General features: G+C 43.8%; 1 protein-coding gene across 1 annotated transcript in view; it reads right to left on the reverse strand.

Annotated features, from left to right (window-relative positions):
• Nucleotides 1–14,899, reverse strand: part of LOC139409348 (PR domain zinc finger protein 5-like) — a 47,625-nt gene extending 32,726 nt beyond the window's left edge. Inside the window, exons 1-11 of the mRNA XM_071154364.1 lie at nucleotides 14,801–14,899; nucleotides 13,890–13,973; nucleotides 11,142–11,264; nucleotides 9,775–9,943; nucleotides 9,232–9,409; nucleotides 8,882–8,980; nucleotides 8,644–8,765; nucleotides 5,901–5,980; nucleotides 3,991–4,075; nucleotides 3,745–3,902; nucleotides 1,492–1,585 (exon numbers count right to left, since the gene is read on the reverse strand). Coding sequence (XP_071010465.1) covers nucleotides 1,492–1,585; nucleotides 3,745–3,902; nucleotides 3,991–4,075; nucleotides 5,901–5,980; nucleotides 8,644–8,765; nucleotides 8,882–8,980; nucleotides 9,232–9,409; nucleotides 9,775–9,943; nucleotides 11,142–11,264; nucleotides 13,890–13,973; nucleotides 14,801–14,899 — 1,291 coding nt within the window. The remainder of the gene's footprint in view (nucleotides 1–1,491; nucleotides 1,586–3,744; nucleotides 3,903–3,990; nucleotides 4,076–5,900; nucleotides 5,981–8,643; nucleotides 8,766–8,881; nucleotides 8,981–9,231; nucleotides 9,410–9,774; nucleotides 9,944–11,141; nucleotides 11,265–13,889; nucleotides 13,974–14,800) is intronic.
• Between the last annotated feature and the right edge of the window lie 670 nt (nucleotides 14,900–15,569).

A 15,569-nucleotide genomic window follows, 5' to 3' on the forward strand; every position in this document is an offset into this window, starting at 1 on the left:
GTCTGTCTGTCTGACTATGACACTCAGGACTAGGGGGACCACTGTGTCTGTCTGTCTGACTATGACACTCAGGACTAGGGGGACCACTGTGTCTGTCTGTCTGACTGGCTATGACACTCAGGACTAGGAGGACCACTGTGTCTGTCTGTCTGACTATGACACTCAGGACTAGAAGGACCCCTGTGTCTGTCTGTCTGTCTGGCTATGACACTCAGGACTAGGAGGACCACTGTGTCTGTCTGTCTGGCTATGACACTCAGGACTAGAAGGACCACTGTGTCTGTCTGTCTGGCTATGACACTCAGGACTAGGAGGACCACTGTGTCTGTCTGTCTGACTGGCTATGACACTCAGGACTAGGAGGACCACTGTGTCTGTCTGTCTGGCTATGACACTCAGGACTAGAAGGACCACTGTGTCTGTCTGTCTGGCTATGACACTCAGGACTAGGAGGACCACTGTGTCTGTCTGTCTGGCTATGACACTCAGGACTAGGAGGACCACTGTGTCTGTCTGTCTGTCTGGCTATGACACTCAGGACTAGGAGGACCACTGTGTCTGTCTGTCTGGCTATGACACTCAGGACTAGAAGGACCACTGTGTCTGTCTGTCTGGCTATGACACTCAGGACTAGGAGGACCACTGTGTCTGTCTGTCTGTCTGGCTATGACACTCAGGAGTAGGAGGACCACTGTGTCTGTCTGTCTGACTGGCTATGACACTCAGGACTAGGAGGACCACTGTGTCTGTCTGTCTGGCTATGACACTCAGGACTAGGTGGACCACTCTGTCTGTCTGTCTGTCTGTCTGGCTATGGCACTCAGGACTTGAAGGACCACTGTGTCTGTCTGTCTGTCTGTCTGTCTGTCTGTCTGTCTGTCTGTCTGTCTGTCTATGACACTCAGGACTAGAAGGACCACTGCGTCTGTCTGTCTGTCTGTCTATGACACTCACGAGTAGGAGGACCACTGTGTCTGTCTGTCGGTCTGTCTGTCTGTCTGTCTTACTATGACACTCAGGACTAGAAGGACCACTCTGTCTGTCTGTCTGTCTGTCTGACTATGACACTCAGGACTAGGAGGACCACTGTGTCTGTCTGTCTGACTATGACACTCAGGACTAGAAGGACCACTGTGTCTGTCTGTCTGTCTGTCTGTCTGGCTGGCTGGCTGTCTGGCTGGCTGGCTATCTGGCTGGCTATGACACTCAGGACTAGGAGGACCACTGTGTCTGTCTGTCTGTCTGTCTGTCTGTCTGTCTGTCTGTCTGGCTGTCTGGCTGTCTGGCTGTCTGTCTGGCTGGCTATGACACTCAGGACTAAGAGGACCACGACACAGAGGACCAGGAGGTTGTGGAAGCCCTCAGTATCTCATGCTAAAACAAGGTCTGAACTAGGGGCTATAGCATCTATGTGTTGTAGGGGCCCTGAACGTAGGTACTAGTGGCTACAGTCTCACACTCTGAGAGATACACAAACAAACTCATACTTACTGTTGTGGATGAGCAGGTGGCGCTGTAAAGAGAAGGGGGTGCGGAACAGGGCCTTGCACTCCTCACACTGGAACGGCCTCTCCTCTGAGTGAGTCTGGCGAAAGAACAGGACAGCATTTACGGTTAAGGTACACAACATCACTGAAAACTACCTCTGATTTCCCCTCTCTACATATCTTGGTATAAACATACCAGTTAGCTGACCATCAAAACCTACACCTTCCTTTCTATTTAATTGACTAATATAGAGTAAATAAGTATTTAATGATGCGGTCAGTTCGTGAGGACAGCTATCAGAGCTAACACCCCCTAAATGGCCCTGACACCCCCTAAAAACACTGCATTTGGAAAGTATTCAGACCCCTTGACTTTTTCCAAATGTTGGTACATTATAGCCTTATTCTAAAATTGATTAAATTGTTTTTTTCCCTCATCAATCTACACACAACACCACATAATGACAAAGCAAAAACAGGTTTTTAGATTTTTTTTGCAAATGTAACACAAATAAAAAACAGAAATATCTAATTTACATAAGTATTCAGACCCTTTACTCAGTACTTTGTTGAAGCACCTTTGGCAGCGATTACAGCCTCGAGTCTTCTTGGGTATGACGCTACAAGCTTGGCACACCTGTATTTGGGAAGTTTCTCCCATTCTTATCTGTAGATCCTCTCAAGCTCTGTCAGGTTGGATGGGGAGCCTCGCTGCACAGCTATTTTCAGGTCTCTCCAGAGATGTTAGATCGGGTTCAAGTCCGGGCTCTGGCTGGGCCACTCAAGGACATTCAGAAACTTGTCCTGAAGCCACTCCTGTGTTGTCTTGGCTATGTGCTTAGATTTATTGTCCTGTTGGAAGGTGAATCTTCGCCCCCAGTCTGAGGTCCTGAGAACTTTGGAGCAGGTTTACATCAAGGATCTCTCTGTAGTTTGCTTGGTTCATCTTTCGCTCGATTCTGACTAGTCTCCCAGTCCCTGCCACTGAAAAACATCCACACAGCATGATGCTGCCACCACAATGCTTCACCATAGGGATGGTGCCAGGTTTCCTCCAGACTTAACGCTTGGCATTCAGGCCAATGAGTTCAATTGGTTTCATCAAACCAAATAATCTTGTTTCTCATGGTCTGAGTGTCCTTTAGGTGCCTTTTGGCAAACTCCAAGCTGGCTGTCATGTGCCTTTTACTGAGGAATGGCTTCCGTCTGGCCACTCTACCATAAAGGCCTGATTGGTGGAGTGCTGCAGAGAGTGGTGTCCTTCTGGAAGGTTCTCCCATCTCCACAGAGGAACTCCAGAGTTCTGTCAGAGTGACCATCGGGTTCTGGCACAATCTGGCTCTACGGACAATTCCTTCGACCTCATGGCTTGGTTTTGTGGGACCTTATTTAGACAGGTGTGTGCCTTTCCAAATCATGTCCAATCAATTGAATTTACCACAGGTGGACTCCAATCAAGTTGTAGAGACATGTCAAGGATGATCAATGGAAACAGAATGCACCTGAGCTCAATTTCGAGTCTCATAGCAAAGGGTCTGAAAACTTAAATAGGTGTTTCTGTTTTTTATTGTAAATAATTTTGCACAAATTTCTAAAAACCTGTTTTCACTTTGTCATTATGGGGTATTGTGTGTAGATTGATGAGGGGGACAAATAATTGAATCTGTTTTAGAATAAATCTGTAACATAACAAAATGGGGAAAAAGTCAAGGGCTCTGAATACTTTCCGAATGCACTGTACATCTCATCTATTCTCTCACTCCCTCTAAATCTCCATCTCTTCTCTTGGTTCAATCTGAGCGCTGTCTCCTGTCTCTGTGTTGATGTGGGATCAGATGTGTGAGCATCGGGGTTTGGGTTAGAGTTAGGGTTAGGCCCCATGGTTGATTTGGTATGTTGACTTGAGGGGCTAAGGTTCAAAGTACATTTGTTTATGTGTACCCCACATGTCTGTCTGAGTGACATCCTATTCCCTTAAATAAATATGGAAGTCTTCAGGGGGAGGCAGGCCACAGACGCCACAGAAACCCAATGAACACTGAAGAGACGTCTAACAATGTTAGCTCTGAAGCAGGGAGAGTATGCTTGTATGTTAGTTTGTGTATGTATGTGCTTGTTAAGTTTCAGCATTATCTCCATCAGTAAAACTTGCATATTAAAAACCACCCATTTAAATCTGTCACATCCACCTTTTATGTAGTTGAAGCATTCTGTCATTCTGAAAAGAGACTACAGCTTTCTGACCCTCCCTGTTCACCTTCTTGTGGTTCTTGTAGACGTTCCTGTGGGCAAACTCCTTCCCACACAGCTTACACTTGTAGGGCTTTTCCTCACTGTGGATGATCTTATGGGCCGTCACCTGGTCCAGACGCTTGAACCAACGACTGCAGACCTCACAGGTATACGGACGTTTCTCTAACCAGAGACAGAGAGAGAGAGAGTATACGATGTCTGAGTGTAGCTGTGTGTGTGTGTGTGTGTGTGTGTGCGCGTGCTCTCTTACCTGAGTGAGTGATCATGTGGCGCTTAAGCTGATTGGTCGAGATGAATTTCTTGTCGCAGGCAGCACAGTCGAATACCTCATGTACCTGGAGATACATAAATTAGCCAACAGACCAGATACAGGGGGGTTATGTAAGAGACAGAGATAATGGATTTCACTACACGCTGTGTTCTGTAAATGACAATGTATGACCTTGATGTGTAACCTTTTCCACACTTGCAGGCAGAGGAGTATTCACAGACACACATACACACACTCTTTCACTCCTTGCTCAATTACGTCAGCACACAGAAATATAATTAAACAGCTGAAAAGTTTGAATCCTTCTCCTGCTCTCAGCATGGTTTGAATAATAGCACATTTGATAGCTGTTCTGCCTAATGCTACAATATGCTGAGACTGAAATGCTCCTCCGCTCAGAGCTTCAAAGATTGAGCAGTCCAGGATAATTCTAATAATGACTGGTTTAAGTAGCTTTTGTGCAAACGTATCATTATGCTAAGTTGGAGTGCTCTAGTGCGAATCATAATCCTGGGTTCTGAAGTGTCTGTCTCTAGCTCAGCTGTGACATGTGTTCTGTTCTACAGAACTTTGGCCCAACAATGTTTCTCTTTCTTTGCTTCATGTCTTTTTAACCTCCGCACACGACTGTTCCAATGAAGTCTGTAACATATGAGCTGTGTAAGTATGACCAAATAAACTACTTCATACAAGAGAAGACTGAAGCATTGATTGAATTCGGGTGGCAACTGACCCAAATCTCCCTGTATCAATACACATGTTCTGTGTCTACTGTCAATGAGGAAAGAGCCTCTCTCACAGACAAAGACTGATGATTAGAGCATCAGTAATACAGGAAAGCTTATTAAACCTTTCTCAAGTTCACATGTGCCACGTATAGAATGGATAGGACTGGCACTGGCAGCATGAAAAGGTCAGAATAGGGCAATGTACTCTCCCTTTTCAAATACATTGGGTGGCAGTTTGGAGATAAGAAAAACCTGATTGATTGACTGATAGTTCTGGAACAGATCATTTAAACATGTCTAAGTGATTAATAGTAACACAACCTTTGCTGATGAAGTGTGTTCATTATGAATCTCTTATGATGCTGTTCAGTTCATTAGAGTGGATTAATGTCTTCTGATTAATCTATTGGATCAATGTTGACAGGGAACATGAAACCTCACCCAAACACCAGCTGGGTTCACGGGTCATAAATATAAAATCCTCATTTGGATGGGAAGCCAAACCAATTGCAAGTCAATCAAATAACTCTGCAAATACACTCTCCAAGATAATTCACTTCAAGCATATAAAGATGCTTCACTGTGAAATAGTTTGTGATGGAAATACCTTACCTCCATTAATCTCTAAAAGTAATGTAACATAATGGTTCTGTGGTTCTGTCATTTTTCAAGGTCCATCTCTGAGAGGTAGAATCCTGCCGCCACGGTTAAAGCCTTATAGTCTACTCACCATGCCTCTTAGGTTTCATGAGAGCCTGTGGGGATGAGCTTGTGAAATTAAAACCAAACTTTCTCTACTGTCACACGGTCTGAAAATGTAACATCTTGAACATAAAGCCAACCTCCTTCTGAGAGAGAAGAAGAGTGAGACAGGAGACAGAGCGTGGGATTAGGGGACGGGAACAAAGAAATGGAACAAAAAGAGATGGAGGGATATGGAGGAAATAGAGCTTAAAGGAACAGACATGGCCAGTGTGAAGCCAACCACACACACCTGACCCAGGACACCAGAGGGCTAAGTGGACTGGGAGCCATTACAGCATACACCTTACACCTATCCAGTCCTTCCAGATCTCTGAAGGATCCAAACGCATCTAGGAATACATGTAAAACAGAGGCAGTGAAAAGGTGAGACAGTGAGGTAGTAGGTAGGAGCCTGACCTTGCGATGTTCCTGGAGGTTCAGTAAGGAGGAACATTTCCTGTTGCAGATGGTGCACATGAGCTTCCGCCTGGAACTTCCTGAAACACAATGATTGGACAAGCAGAGTTACCAATCCTGCTCTTCATGCCTCAATCTACATTGTGATGATGTCGTGGCTAGCAATAGCAACAATGGTTAGGGCATTCCACATGTTAGTGAACAGCATAATCACTCACCTCATGGCAACGCCAATTCCATCGGAAGCAAATACACACATTCTATCAGATAATCACGAGGTCAAAGTTTAATTACCAGATGTATGTTCTCTTCTGACTGTCGGGGGCAACCAATATGCAACATAAACATGACAGGGTCACTAATGAAGGCTGTCTGCATCTATTGCCCACATATTGGTTAGATCAACGTTGTTTCCACATCATTTTGAATTTCTATGTCCCTCCATGCACCCTCTGTGACTTCTAGGAAGAGTCTAACACACTTAACCCCAACATTTCTCCAAGTTTTCACCTTGATTGTAAATCCCTAGTTATTTTGTTGCTTAGACAAATTTATTTCTGAAGATGATTATTTATTTCATGTGATGAGTGATTCATTTACATCTGTCCCTCATTTTAAAGTCAACCCTGCTACATGAACTGAACTCTGAACTCTAAATATGATAAAACTTTTCATTTAAAAAAAGAAAACATGCAAGAAACATGGAAAATCTAAAAGTCAAATCATCATGTAAAAGCAGGTCAGCTGGTTCTACTCTGTTGGGCCATTTGCTGGTGTTTAGTGGAGTAAAACTGAGCAGGTCGAGCATAGCACGTCAACCATGTTACACAGAGATAGACAAACTAGAACTGTTTTAAATATAAATAGTTTAGATATATTTTGTGAAGCTTGCATGCAATTGCCACTGCCTGTTGCACACAACAAGCTTCCATTCCCCCAGTCACAACGGGACTCATGGTTGATTTCAGGTTCACCCTGTTACGATCAACCCTGTTACCTTATTTGGCATTTAATAGGCACTTACTTTTGTAATTCACTTAATTTAACCTCGAAATGGGAAAACACATTTTTTATTAGGAAAGCCATGTGCTCTTTATAACAGAATGTTAACATTTTGTGAAATCAAATTTTTCTTTAGACCAAGTTACACTTCTCAAAAAGCACAGAATTGATTGAACGGCCCATTTATTTACGAGTCATGTGTGCCACATTTATAGAGCCGACACCACATCCCTCTCACCTACACACTCCTATACTGACCAGACTGCTAAAAGATCAAAACAGATACTTGTTTCAAAACTCAGCAAAAAAGAAACGTCCTCTCACTGTCAACTGCGTTTATTTTCAGAGAACTTAACGTGTAAATATTTGTATGAGCATAACAAGATTCAACAACGGAGACATAAACTGAACTATTTCCACAGACATGTGACTAACATAAATGGAAAGATGTGTCCCTGAACAAAAGTAACAGTCAGTATCTGGTGTGGCCACCAGCTGCATTAAGTACTGCAGTGCATCTCCTCTTCATGGACTGCACCAGATTTGCCAGTTCTTGCTGTGAGATGTTACCCCACTCTTCCACCAAGGCACCTGCAAGTTCCATGACATTTCTGGGGGGAATGGCCCTAGTCCTCACCCTCCGATCCAACAGGTCCCAGACGTGCTCAATGGGATTGAGATCCGGGCTCTTCGCTGGCCATGGCAGAAACCTGACATTCCTGTCTTGCAGGCAATCACACACCGAACGCGCAGTATGGCTGGTGGCATTGTCATGCTGGAGGGTCATGTCAGGATGAGCCTGCAGGAAGGGTACCACATGAGGGAGGAGGATGTCTTCCCTGTAACGCACAGCGTTGAGATTGCTTGCAATGACAACAAGCTCAGTCCGATGATGCTGTGACACACTGCCCCAGACCATGATGGACCCTCCACCTCCAAATCAATCCCACTCCAGAGTACAGGCCTCGGTGTAACGCTCATTCCTTTGACGATAAACACGGATCCGACCATCACCCCGGTGAGACAAACCTTTTTGCCAGTCCTGTCTGGTCCAGCAACGATGGATTTGTGCCCATAGGCGACGTTGTTGCCGGTGATGTCTGGTGAGGACCTGCCTTACAACAGGCCTACAAGCCCTCAGTCCAGCCTCTCTCAACCTATTGCGGACAGTCTGAGCACTGATGGAGGGATTGTGCGTTCCTGGTGTAACTCGGGCAGTTGTTGTTGCCATCCTGTACCTGTCCCGCAGGTGTGATGTTTGGATGTACTGATCCTGTGCAAGTGTTGTTACACATGGTCTGCCACTGCGAGGATGATCAGCTGTCCATCCTGTCTCCCTGTAGCACTGTCTTAGGCGTCTCACAGTACGGACATTGCAATTTATTGCCCTGGCCACATCTGCAGCATGGGCATCTTTCTTTTGGTGTTTTTCAGAGTCAGTAGAAGGGCCTCTTTAGTGTCCTACGTTTTCATAACTGTGACCTTAATTGCCTACCGTCTGTAAGCTGTTAGTGTCTTAACGACCGTTCCACAGGTGCATGTTCATTCATTGTTTATGGTTCATTGAACAAGCATGTGTTTAAACCCTTTACAATGAAGATCTGTGAAGTTATTTGGATTTTTACAAATTATCTTTGAAAGACAGGGTCCTGAAAAAGGGACGTTTATTTTTTTGCTGAGTTTACTTCATCACCAGTGTGGACTATATGTCTGTATACATGTCTGTGAGACGGAGACCAACCTGTGTGGATGTTCCCTTTGTGTTTCTTCAGAGAGTCTTTGCTCTTGAACTTCTTCCCACAACTCTCAGCCTTACAGATGAACCTGGCGTCTCCTCTACACGCCTCCTTGTGCTGGTCATAACTACACACACACACAGAAAATACAGACACAGTCACTCAAATACACAGGAACAGATGGCAGCCCCTGTATACATATTATGCTAATGTGTATGTTCGTATCTAGTTATGTAAGCCTACCTGGACTCTGAGCTGAAGGTGATGTAGCAGAGGGAACACTGGTGGTGGGCTCTGGAAGAGTCTCCTGAAGGACCCAGGGTCTCCGCACAGTGCAGAACACTGAGGGCAAAATGAAGGAGGTATACAGAGTCAGATAGGAGTAGGCTATAAAGATATGAACAGCAATACTACTACATTTCCAGGTGTCCTACATCAGAAAACTAATAAAGAGGCTGATTCAGTTGTATGAAAATGTACTGAGTGTGTGCAAATCTGTCAGTTCCACTATATGATCCACTTGGTAGCATACTTCTGTGTAACTCAATAGAGTGTCAGGTAACTAGAGTAGAGAGATGATGTAGGCTACACACTGGCGCTGCAGGGCTTGTTTGATGGGGAACTTCTTGCCACAGTTCCTGCACTTGTACTCCTTCTCCTCAGTACTGGGTCTCTGGTGCAGGCTCTGGAGGTGGGCTGCTAGGATCTCCTCGCTAGGGAAGCTGCTCTCACACAGCAGGCACGGGTGGTCCTCCTTCTTGATCACCAGCTCTGCACACATACAGTCATTATTACAAATTACACACACATGCAGCCGTATCAGCTGTGTGTGAGTATCAGCTGTGTGTGAGTATCAGCTGTGTGTGAGTATCAGCTGTGTGTGAGTATTAGCTGTGTGTGAGTATCAGCTGTGTGTGAGTATCAAGTATCAGCTGTGTGTGAGTATCAAGTATCAGCTGTGTGTGAGTATCAACTTTGTGTGAGTATCAGCTTTGTGTGAGTATCAGCTGTGTGTGAGTATCAGCTGTGTGTGAGTATCAGCTGTGTGTGCAAGCATTACATACTTCAAGCATAAACTGTTGGACTGACAAAACACTGTTTATGAAGGTTTAGGTAAAACTTTGTTAGGCATTTACCCATTTCAACGAGATGTTTGGCATCTTTGCTGTTTTCATCTTCATATTTGATGATTTCCTCTTCCTCCTCCTCTGACTCTTCCTCCATATCACTGTCCAGGTAGCCTATCAGCAGCTCTGTGTCTGTCTCAATGTCGTCCACTGCCAGGTAGAAGATATTCTCTCCATCCTGAGAGATCAGAACCACAATCCCCCCCCCCCCCCCCCCCCCCACACACACACACACACACACACACACACACACACACACACACACAGAAAAAAGGGGTAGCTGAAGGTTGAACTCAATAAACCTAGACATTCATCTGCTGAGGCTTGATTAAGGTTGAAGGTCAAACACTCCAACTCCTAAACATGTCGTCATTAACTTCCACATCCTAAAGGTCACGGTCTAATCAAATCAAAGCGTCATTTTCTTTTGGATAAGGCATTTATAAATACACATATATATTAATTTAACAGAGAAACACAATAAATTAAACTTTTGATGTAACACAGATCTCTAACACACATGAATGACCGTTGAACAAGTGAACACTTTAGCACTGTGGCATTAATGACAGAACCTCAGCCAGAAGATCACAGGTTCTGTTCTACTTCCCTTCTAAATTCTCTCTTCTTCCACGTTTTTTATTTTTCCTCTAGCTGAGATATCCCAGGCCAAGCCCTGACTCATGTGTGTGTGTGTGTGTGTGTGTGTGTGTGTGTGTGTGTGTGTGTGTGTGTGTGTGTGTGTGTGTGTGTGTGTGTGTGTGTGTGTGTGTGTGTGTGTGTGTGTGTGTGTGTGTGTGTGTGTGTGTGTGTGTGTGTGTTCACGACTTTGGCCAATAGATCTGATTGTGTATGGGTTGTATGTGTTTGTGGGTTTATGGATATAATTAATCTGATCTTAATCACAGACTGACATGTTTTGTTACATTGAAATGTAAGGGATGCACAAAGCACTAGAGAAGATTTTCATAATAAGTTCAGACACTTTGAGAGAGAGTTACTTACAGCTGTGAAAGACACCTCAACTCATACAGTCATCAGACAGAACCACCCTCACATCTTCTTTTGATATGGCAGGCTTGATCAGTAACACATGGTGCAATCTTACAAGCTGTCTGCACAGGCAGACAAAACAAAAAAATCCACATTCCCCTTCATTTCACTCTCACTATCCATCTCAACTCACTCTCACTAACTTTCCCTCGCTTCTCTTCTAGTCTTTCTCTCTGTCCATCTCTCTCTTTATTTCTCTCTCTCCTTCTCCCTCTCTCTCTCTCCCCTTCTCACTCAGAGATATGTGCTGATATCCAGCTCTATCTGTGTCTCTCCCTGCAGATACGTCTGAAGGTGTTACTATCTTCAGCGTGGGCCTGTACCTGGATTGCTGCCAGGTTCTTCTCCTCTTGTGATGGCGCCTGATGGACAAAACGCAGCCAGTTGGCATGGCGAGGGTTACTGGCATCCAAAACATAGAGCACATCGCCTTTATTACCTCGGACCTGAAACAGAAAACAGACATGCCTATCAAGAACATGAAATACTGTTGGCTGGAATTAACGTCTCCCTTCCATACAGACCGAGCTTCTTGATCTAGCTTTGTGTTCATCTGGAGATGCTGTTTTACAAACTAAATCACAGTTGCCATGAAAAACCCTGTGATATAAAACAATGTGGTTCTATCCAATATAACATGAAAGTTATAGATTACTAGATGATTATATAACACTGAGAAAGAATATAAAATGCAACATACAACAATTTCAAAGATGTTACTGAGTTACAGTTCATATAAGGAAATCAGTCAATTTAAAAAAATTAATTAGGCACTAGTCTATGGATTTCACATGACTGGGAATACAGATATGCATCTGTTGTTTAAAAAAGGGCAGGGGCGTGGATCAGAAAAACAATCAGTATCTGGTGTGACCACCATTTGCCTCATGCAGTGCGACACATCTCCTTCACATAGAGTTGATCAGGCTGTTGATAGTGGCCTGTGGAATGTTGTCCCACTCCTCTTCAGTAGCTGTGCGAAGTTGCTGGATATTGGTGGGAACTGGAACACGCTGTCGTAGACTTCGATCCAGAGCATCCCACACATCCTCAATGGGTGGGTGACATGTCTGGTGAGTATGCAGGCCATTGTAGAATTGTGTACAGATCCTTACGACATCCTTACGACATGGGGCCCAGCATTATCATGCTGAAACATGAGGTGATGACGATGGATTAATGGCACGACAATAGGCCTCAGGATCTCATCACGGTATCTCTGTACATTCAAATTGCCATGGATAAAATGCAATTGTGTTTGTTTTCCGTAGCTTATGCCTGCCCATACCATTACCCCACCACCACCATGGGACACGATGTTCACAACATTGACATCAGCAAACACTCGCCCACACGACGCCATCTGCCCGGTACAGTTGAAACCGGGATTCAATCGTGAAGAGCACACTTCTCCAGAGTGCCAGTGACCATCAAAGGTGAGCATTTGCCCACTGAAGTTGGTTACGATGCCGAACTGCAGTCAGGTCATGACCCTGGTGAAGACAACTGAGTTTGTAGATTCGGTTGTGCAAAACCACAGTTTCATCAGCTGTCATCTGAGACTATCAGGCAGGTGACAAAGCCGGATGTGGAGGTCCTGGGCTGGCCTAGTTACACATGGTCTGCGGTTGTGAGGCCGGTTGGACATACTGCCAAATTCTCTAAAATGACGTTGGAGGTAGATTATGGTAGAGAATTGAACATTACATTCTCTGGCAACAGCTCTGGTGGACATTCCTGCAGTCAGCATGCCAATTGCACGCTCCCTCAAAAGTTGAGACTGTGGCATTGTGGAGTGTGACAAAACTGCACATTTTAGAGTGGCCTTTTATTGAACTCTGCACAGGGTGCACCTATGTAATGAGCATGCTGTTTAATCAGCTTCTTGATATGCCAAACCTGTCAGGTGGATGGATTCTCTTAGCAAAGGAGAAATGCTCACTAACAAGGATGTAAAAAAAATTGTGCACAATCTTTGAGAGAAATAAGCTTTTTGTGCATATGGAACATTTATGGGATCCTTTATTTCAGCTCATGAAACCAGCACTTTAAATGCTGTATTTATATTTTTGTTCAGTGTATAATTTCAGACCACACCTGAATTCTTTATGGCTGACATATAATCAATTACTTGTACTTTTAACTACACAGAAAATAAACATCATCTCACTGATCTGAAATGTAATTAAACCTGTCCCTTATCTCAGATAAATTCAAAACCTCATAATGGGGATAAAACATAATTATTACAAAGGCACACGATGCGGGTGGAGTTTGCCAAACCAAGACTCATTACAAAAACCAGACTCTACAGTCAACAAGTGTATGTGCATCAAACTAGAAGCTCCAATTAAGCATCACCTGTGCTGTATCTGAACTGCCACAGAATCCATCTATTTACCCTTTCATTTCAATAGTAGGCCTACAATGAACATAAATATTATTTATTGTATTATGTAAAAGTAAGGTAGTCTGTTTTAGTATCACCTCGAACATCAGTCTGGTGTCTGTGCTGTGACTGCAGTGTTAAAGGACTGAAGGTAGTCTGTTTTAGTATCACCTCCCACATCAGTCTGGTGTCTGTGCTGTGACTGCAGTGTTAAAGGACTGAAGGTAGTCTGTTTTAGTATCACCTCCCACATCAGTCTGGTGTCTGTGCTGTGACTGCAGTGTTAAAGGACTGAAGGTAGTCTGTTTTAGTATCACCTCCCACATCAGTCTGGTGTCTGTGCTGTGACTGCAGTGTTAAAGGACTGAAGGTAGTCTGTTTTAGTATCACCTCCCACATCAGCCTGGTGTCTGTGCTGTGACTGCAGTGTTAAAGGACTGAAGGTAGTCTGTTTTAGTATCACCTCCCACATCAGTCTGGTGTCTGTGCTGTGACTGCAGTGTTAAAGGACTGAAGGTAGTCTGTTTTAGTATCACCTCCCACATCAGTCTGGTGTCTGTGCTGTGACTGCAGTGTTAAAGGACTGAAGGTAGTCTGTTTTAGTATCACCTCCCACATCAGTCTGGTGTCTGTGCTGTGACTGCAGTGTTAAAGGACTGAAGGTAGTCTGTTTTAGTATCACCTCCCACATCAGTCTGGTGTCTGTGCTCTCATCCAGCTCACTTGGTAGTTTCTTCTCTCCAGCAAAAGGGCCAAACTTTTCCCCCTTGTAGAAAACACACGTTGTCAGAATTTGAGGATACAAGATATTCATTTTCTTGTCTTTCTTTTTTACTAGAGGCATTTTCCATTTTGTCAGGGACTATGTGAAGGCAATCAGATGTAAATTGTGCGATGGAATAGATGCCAAAATAATGTAGTAGTAAACATTGTAAAACAGTATAGGACTATAGTATTATAATACATAGTATTGTCCATGAATCCATCCTATGCGTTTCACTTTGGACCTACAAGTTGTAGTAGCCCAGTTCAAACACCCAACAAGAGGGGGTGTGGTCAAGATGTGCTCCTCTTGAATGAAGCATTCATGTTCAAAGTTTTGGCCAATGTGAGATTGTAATGAATAACGTTTGGTAGCCTGGCCATGTGCAGTGTTTAATAACTTTCAGTAAAAAGCATTGTTTGCACCATTTTCAACCACCATTGTTTGTAACATTGTCAACTTGGTTACAATATTGTGTAATAGCCTATAATACTAGACATATTTTGAGTATGCAAGTTAAATGACAGCATAGGAAACGTACATTAGAAAGTGTTCAATATGTATCAACACGTGTTACTGTGTAACACACGAGAGTTGAGTTCTAAGTGAACATTGTTATGGAGTGAGCTAGTTACAGTATCTACGTGGCACTGCACCTCAGAGCAGCATTAAAGTAGGCTATGGCTTGAGATTTTGGGAGCGACTCGCAAAAAGAACCCAAAATACGAACAGAAAACTGCCTTTCTCCCATTCACCGAATGAGTTTTGCACGTTGGTACGTTTCTTCATGCCCAAAACATACAAAATTGTGCTGTCCAAAAAAAACAAACCTTTTTCACTTGTCTCGCCGTGTAAAGCCCGATTCCATCCTGGACATTAGATGATTTCAAAGAAAATCTATCTGGCACATACATTCCCAACATTGTCATTGCTCTGAGCGAATCCCTAATGTGATCATTAGAAACTATGCCATCGGGGAAAGTAATGACTATTGTCTGTTTTCGCAAACACGAGAGTTTGCAGCGGGGTGTTCTCTGTAATTCGGTCCAGGTTAAATTTCCTCTCTTGCTGCATGACTAGCAGGCGTCCTGATTGGTTCAAAGTTTGTTACCAGAAGCTACATATTTTGTTAAGGATGCTCACGCACTTTGAAGTCCCTCTGTCGTCTAACTTTGGATGACGAACAGTAACCACAAACATATGCAAATCTAAAGTTGATCAGGTCTTTACATTGGTTCTTCTTATTATTATTATGTATATATACACTACCATTAAAAAGTTTGGGGTCACTTAGAAATGTCCTTGTTTTTTAAATAAAAGCACCAGTGTCAAGGTCAACAGTGAAGATGCGACTGCAGGATACTGGCCTTCTAGGCAGAGCCTTCTACTCTGCCTAGAAGGCCAGCATCCCGTAGTGGTCTCTTCACTGTTGACGTTGAGACTGGTGTTTTGCGGGTACTATTTAATGAAGCTGCCAGTTGAGGACTTATGAGGTTTCTCAAGCTAGACTCTCTAATGTACTTGTCCTATTGCTCAGTTGTGCACAGGGTAGTACACAGCGTGGTATGAGATCTTCAGTGTCTTGGCAATTTCTCACAT

Source organism: Oncorhynchus clarkii, chromosome 5, assembly GCF_045791955.1.
Source record: "Oncorhynchus clarkii lewisi isolate Uvic-CL-2024 chromosome 5, UVic_Ocla_1.0, whole genome shotgun sequence".
Classification (NCBI taxonomy): domain Eukaryota; kingdom Metazoa; phylum Chordata; class Actinopteri; order Salmoniformes; family Salmonidae; genus Oncorhynchus; species Oncorhynchus clarkii.